This window comes from Protomyctophum bolini (assembly GCF_963924005.1).
Source record: "Protomyctophum bolini genome assembly, chromosome: 15".
NCBI lineage: Eukaryota > Metazoa > Chordata > Actinopteri > Myctophiformes > Myctophidae > Protomyctophum > Protomyctophum bolini.
In genome coordinates, this window is record NC_137876.1 from 32,342,810 (window position 1) to 32,350,077 (window position 7,268).

At 41.9% G+C, this 7,268-nt stretch overlaps 1 protein-coding gene across 1 annotated transcript; it reads right to left on the minus strand.

Moving 5' to 3' along the window:
- Positions 1 to 741: 741 nt before the first annotated feature.
- On the minus strand, positions 742 to 6,695 carry LOC308329832 (tripartite motif-containing protein 16-like; the record flags this gene model as incomplete). The annotated part of the gene is made up of 7 exons (XM_080784334.1): positions 742 to 1,518; positions 1,664 to 1,723; positions 2,403 to 2,559; positions 4,289 to 4,522; positions 5,290 to 5,385; positions 6,206 to 6,571; positions 6,672 to 6,695. 7 exons carry the CDS (start codon positions 6,693 to 6,695, stop codon positions 1,004 to 1,006), a joined length of 1,452 nt encoding a protein of 483 aa, XP_080640460.1. The 3' UTR covers positions 742 to 1,003.
- Positions 6,696 to 7,268: the final 573 nt, after the last annotated feature.

Genomic DNA, 7,268 nt, shown 5'->3' on the forward strand with positions numbered 1-7,268 from the left:
AATTAATAAAAAAAATCACGGAAAATCACAGAGCCCGAGGCTCGGCCCTAGCCTGGCTAATAAGCCAGACCGAATCAGCCGTTGGCAAAGAATAATTGCCCACTGGCGGTGTGGTATTAGTCTGGTTCATTAGCCAGGCTAGCTCGGCCGGGTCGGTTCGGGCAGAGATTGAGAACTCTAATTCATTTTGAATGTAGACACAGACAGACAGACAGACAGAGTATAAAACATCATCTAAACATGGAGATAACTTTCACACAGAGAGACAGAAACATTCTTCAAAATAAGACTAAAAGACTCTGCTAGAGGTTGCATGCAGCCACAGTGCTCACATTTATTTTGAAAAACAAATCAAGTGTAAATTAAATAAAGTTAATGAAAAACATATTGATTACCCCCAAAAATAATCAAATTTCACTGGGGACCCCACAACAAAAACAGTGTGTACTGTTGAATGAGAACACAATGTTCTGACCCACAGTTTGAGAACCAGTGCATTACACTACTATTAACCCATTCTGACCTGAGATCAGATTCATACGAGGTTTCCACGGGACACACACTGGTCTGATGAACCCATTCTGACCTGAGATCAGATTCTAAAGATGTCAGTCGTTCTTCGAATTTTTCAAAAATAGCAGACCTACAAGCTCGTATCGCGCCACTCGGTGGCACGATATGAGCTTGTAGATCTGCTATTTTTCAATAGCTAAAGCATAACATGATGCCAACACCAAAATGGGTGCCCGGTCAGAATGGGTTAAAGTATAACCAATCTACAGACTGACAGAGGGCTCTGTAGTAACATCGACAAGATAGCAGGGAATATACTGTACAATGATTGATCTGCAAAGAAACGCATTGAGCGGAACACAATCTATTGATCCATTGATCATGATGGTGACACATCATTCTAACACACGCTTCATCTAGAAGGGAGAGTCTAGAATCAAAATGAATGAATGAATGAATGAATCAGTGTTCTTAACCATGTCTACCATGTCTAACACAGCTCTGCTGTAGCTCCATAGTTGCCCCAAAGTAATATCCCTGGATACAGAGGTTGTGTGAACGTGGTTTGAACTGTGTGGAGGAGGGTCATTGTGTCAGAGACACTGTAGAAGGACAGAGTACCGGCCTTGTGATCCAGGTACACCCCCACTCTGGAGGAGACAGGCCCTGACACTTTAGTCTGAACACTGTCGTGTATGAAGTACGTGTAGTCATTATAAATACACTGTAAAGACCAGGATTTATCATTGTCTCCAAAGCGGGTTTGTCTGTCGGTGTCTTTATAACAGACTGCTATACGAGCCCCATGACCACTCCTCTCTACTTCCCAGTAACGACGTTCAGACAGACCCTCTGTACACAACACCTGACAGGACTGAGTAAATCTCTCTACATGATCAGGGTAAGGTTGTCGTTGTCGTCGTGTAAAAGTCACCTTCCTCTTCTCCTCTGACAGGGAGAGCTGTTTTTGTATTGTGTTGATGTCCAGAGACAGAGGAGAGGAATCTGTGAGAACACGACAAGAGAAAATCCAAACCTCATGAACCTCATTGTGTTTAGACTAGTTAGTCTCTCAGATCAAAGTCATTAGAGCTTTAAACACATCAGTGTGAAACGTCAACGTTCAGAAACAACATCAACATGGACTCACATTGTAAGAAGTCCTCCCTGGTCTGAGGCTCCGCTGGATGTAAAACATCAACTGCACACACTGGAGACACAAGAAAACAGTGGACGTCATCATGACGTCACACTGAAGAATGGATACAACTCAAGTGTTTGGTCAAAAAGTTAAAGCTGTTACAGCTCCATAGTATCAGGTCAGTTATTTTATGCTTGGTTTCATGCTGAAAATAGCAGACCTACAAACTCGCAGCGCGTCTCAGCGTGACGCGTTGTGAGCTTGTAGGTCTGCTATTTTCAGCATGCAACCAAGTGTAAAATCAGCTATGATGACACCATAAAGGCCTGCCAAAATATAGAAATCAAAATGTGCTGTGAAAATCAACACTAATTGGTTGGCTATTAAAAAATAGCAGATATACAAGCTCATAGCGCGTCACTCTGTGCCGCACAAACATACTGTACTGTCCCCCATACTACAGTATAGGCTTTAGTAGCCTATCCTTCCTAGACATACTTCCACCTGTTTATAATCCATTCAACACTTAGAAATGTACTGTACAGCTGCTTAGAAAAACTATAAACACATTGAAATGTCACCGTTGAGTAATATATTCTTACTTAACTCTTACATTTTACTGTCCAATCTGACAGACAGCCAACCTGTGTAACCATCAGTCTGTTCTAGTTCAAACATCTCCAGTTGCCTTCCGGGCTTCATCCATCCATGTTTACTATGAACAACTAGAAACACACGTAAATGTCACCTCTCTCTATCTGTGGCCAAGTTGTCTTCAGGATGTCGTCTAGTTGGTCTCTCAGACCAGACACGACATCAGTCACATCTGTGAAGGACCTCAGAGGACAGATGAGCACACTGGGTGAGACTGGAGATCCAGGGGAACTGGAGAGAGACTGGACACTCTGGAGAGAGACAAGCAGAGAGACAAGAAAACCACTTTAGACAGGGATGGAAGATCAATAGATTAGTGCATTGATCACACTTGGTGGAGTTGAGCTGATGTCCTCGTTCAATCAGTAAAAGCACGCACGCACACACGTGAAACAAAAAACAAAACAAAACAAAACAAAACTACACAAACACACAAAAAGACAAAAACAGAAGAAAAAACTAAACAAAAGAAAAAGAAAATCAAGTCACCTGAATTCACAGAAAAGTTGAAAAAAGCGAAACAATAGGAACCAAGTATTTTAGACACCCTAAACGGCGAGGTCGCGTGCACGCATCCGCCTCGTTGACGGCAGTCTGCTGGGCGAGCGCTGGCGCTTTGGCATGGGGGAGGGGTCAGATCAACATGGAATGAATTATTTACTGGCCATATAAGGAGCATGTCTTGAGTGTACAGGGTTTGATGAGGTCAGATGAACATATGGAATGTCAGAACAGGTCAGCTCCATACAGTATATGGAGATCTAAGGGTGGTAGCGGGGACATTCTCTTTAGTGTACAGGGTTTGATGAGGGCCCAGGTATAGGGCCGGGCCTTCATTTTCGGGCCTGTAATAATATGAGACTGAATGAGTCTTAATTGTGACCTGTGATTGAATTTAATTAATTTAATTTGTCTTTAGTTCTCATAGTTGCAATTCAACAATGTATTTGTGTTTTTGGTATTGAACACTGGAATACAAATTATATTTATCTAGATATATCTAATAATTTTATACTTTCAAAATATTTCAAATTCGTGAAAATAGCCAATCTACAAGCTCGCCATCTGATCTTGTAATAATAATAATAATAAAACTTTATTTGTATAGCACCTTTCATGACATGAAATGCAGCTCAAAGTGCTTTACAGAAAAATGGAGGATAAAAGAAAAGCAAGGCAACAACATTAAAAACAAGCAGTAATGCAATACAGTGAATAACAAAAATAAAAGATCAATTAAAAGCAATGTTGTAGAAGTGGGTCTTGAGCTGAGCTTTAAAAATGTCTACAGAGGCTGCCTGACGAAGGTACAGTGGGAGCTTGTTCCATGCCGACGGCCCGTAGAAGCAAAAAGCTGCTTCCCCGTATTTTTTAGTTGCCATTTTTTTTGGCAAAGCGAGCAGGCCAGCAGTGGAAGACCTTAGGGGGCGGTTTGGGACATATTTAGGCAGGCAGTCATGTAGGTAGGAAGGTGCGAGACCATTGAGAGCTTTATAGACAAGTAAAATAATTTTAAAATCAATCCTAAAAACAACCGGAAGCCAGTGCAGTGATGCCAAAACTGGAGTAATATGTTCTCTCATCTTAGTTCTAGTTAAAACTCTGGCTGCTGCATTTTGGACAAGTTGTAATCTGTCAGTTGTTTTCTTAGGCAGTCCTGAAAAAAGTGCATTGCAGTAGTCAAGCCGAGAAAAAACAAAGGCGTGGATTAGCGTTTTTGCAGGCTCTGATTCGTGCAATATTTCTAAGGTGAAAAAAGGAAATCTTGGTAACATGATTAATGTGTGAATTGAAATTCAATTCAGAATCAATAATAACCCCCAGGTTCTTTACTTTTGTAGTAAAGAACGTCTGGGTGTAGGTCTGGTGTGTCTGTAAAATGTTTGAATGATATGATTGAGTGGAATGAAATCCTGTACTATGAAGCCCATTTGTCCTAAAGGAGTGGAAACCAAAGTGTCAAAAAGCCACGCGTGGAACCTGAATGAATGTGATGTTGTCCTCAGTGTTGGACAGCTCCTCCAGATCAGCATGTCTCCTCTCCAGCTGCTCCAGGGTCTGTTCCAGCTGTCTCAGGAGAGCCTCAGTCTGAGCCACGACATTCTGCTGCTGATCTCGGATCCGTTCTTTAAGCTCACCACGTCTTCTCTCAATGGAGACCATCATCTCACTGAAGATCCTGTCACTGGCCTCCACTGCTGCTTCTGCAGACCTCTGCTTAACGCGCACGCACGCGCACACACACACACACACACACACACACACACACGCACACACACACGCACGCACTTAGGCTTGACGTCGAAAATTTAAAAAGGTCTTCTAAATACTGACAGTTTTCTGAAATACCTATACAGTATCACTCAATATGTCATGTCAAGGACTCCAAAAATGATATGTAATTGGCCGCCGACCCCCATCTAAAAGTATGTTGTTCCAGGGACTCCCCAGAAGCAAAGATTTGAGTTCAAAACGTTCTGAACGCTCTGTAAGAATAATGTTCCAAATTTGCAACACATTTTCACGATTAAAAAAAAATAGCAGACCTACAAGCTCGTATAGCGCGGCACAGGAAAGCAGCAGTCATTTTAGATTGACGTCATACTCATTTCAACCATATTTTATACTTTGGCTATTCAAAAGCGCAGCAGATCTACAACAAGCCCATTATCACGACACTTCGTCACACGCTTTATGGGGTCATGCGTGAAAACGTTGTGAAAACCACTGATATAAGCAACATACGTTTGTCTGAAAACTGTTTTGGATTTGGAAGACATTTTTAGAATCTGCCTCTGGTTTTGATGGGTTAACCCGGCCTATAGAAATTACTGCAGCTGTTTGAAAATAGCCGTTCTACAAGTTCACAACACAATATGTGGAAACATTTTAACAACACAGATCTTATATGTGGCGTTTCTGGCACAAAATACTTTCAAACAAGAAGAAGAACAACAACTATTATCAGAATATCAGCTCACGTTCAGGTCCTCCAAGAACTTTCTCAGGTCTTTCAGCTCCTTCTTTTTCTCCTGGATCTTCTGCTGGACTTCCTCCTGACTTGTCACCAGCTGTTTCTGCAAGAAACAGGAAGAGACACAGTTTGACTTGTAAACATTTTAATGTCGGGTTGCCAATTCTATCCAATCGAGAGAGAGAGAGGATACAGGATACAGGGGAAAAAACAAGTGAAATTGGAGATAGTTTGCATCCACGCATCATCAAATTGTGTAACTTCCTCAAAATATAGTTTATTAATGGACATGAAATATGATTCATGGAAAGTTATCAATCGCTCCGTTCTTGAATTAGTCCTTTAGCCCATTAAAACCAGGAAAGCATCTTTGTCTTTTTAGATAACTTGGCTTTCAAGAAACCCCAAGGACACTTTACAATACAGAAAAATAAACAACAAACATAAAAGCGTCCTTGGGTCTCTTGAAAGGCGGTTAAATCTAAGTAACATTTTAGATTTTATAACAAATGTTTTCCAGAAAACTCTTTAGTATTTAGAACAGCGGTTTAGAACAAACTTGGCTCTCGTTCTCAAGCAGATCTACAAGCTCATAGCACGGCAGTTTGTGCCACGCTGCAAGCTTATTGATCATTTAAAACAAATATTGTAACACAAATGTTCTCTTCTGGGGCTCACTGGCCCAAAACATTTTCAGATGGGGGTCCATGGCGAAATAAATGTGAATTTTGGGATCCTTGGCACAAAAAAAACGACTGTTTTAGAAGGCTTTGTAGAATGGGCTCCAAGTTTTAAGGGGTTATTACTTTTTATTATACAACACTCTGATTTGTACTCTGTCTCTGACATTGTTATTTAGTGTTGCTTCCATCTTTAAAACATTATCCATCTCATGATGGGTCTTCAAGTGATGGCCGTGCTACCTGTTTCAATGCCTTCTCTGCAGCAGCTGGCACTATGTCATGGCCCTTGTGTTCATCCATGGTGCACAGATAGCAGATAGACTGTTGGTCTGTGCGACAGAACACCTCCATCAGATTGTTATGACTGGAGCACATCTTCTCCTGCAGTTTGTCGGTGGCCGGGACCAGCTTGTGCTTCTTCAACGCAGGAACATTGTAGTGAGGCTGGAGGTGAGTCTCACAGCAAGAGGCCAGACACGCCAGACATGACATGAGAGCTTTGCGACGTTTGGCTCCGGTGCAGAAATCACAGGCCACGTCTGCTGGACCGGCAGCGGAGGCAGCAGGAGACTGCTGAGCTCCTGTACTGCTCAGCTTCATCACCACCTGGAAGTAAAGAGAAGAGGAGGGGAGGTCACTCACTGAGGACAAATACAACACAGTCATTGACCTGGAAGTAAAGAGAAGAGGAGGGGAGGTCACTCACTGAGGACAAATACAACACAGTCATCGGTGTTGGGACAGTTACTTAAAAAAATAATAACTAGTTACGGTTACTAGTTACATCAATTCAAAAGTAATTTAGTTACTTCACTGATTACTTTTTCGTTACAAAAATAAAAAAATAAATCACACCCATTCCAGGCTATTCATTCATGCCTTCATTTCAGTACTGTTAGTGATAATAACACCAGGGGGGACTGGTGGTGATTTTGATGATGCTGTGTAGGCCTATCAATACATATTGTTATAGCAAACAACACAAGTAGGCAAAGTAGGTACAACCAACACAACATGGGGGTTCCAGTTCCACGTGTGCAGAGGCTGAGGTAGCTCTGCTCTTATTGGTGGTGGTGGCAATACTTATTTGAGTCTGGATTTATAAACAAAGTAGGACCAAAACCAGAATTAATAAGTTTGATTATCACACCACACACACACACGCACGCACGCACGCACGCACGCACGCAAAGTCTCTTTCAGTATCTCTCTCTCTCTGTCGCTCACATGTACTGTACGCACACTGTCACACACACAGCCTCTTAAATCAACCGTGAAACTTTAAGCTCTAAAATTTAGCAGG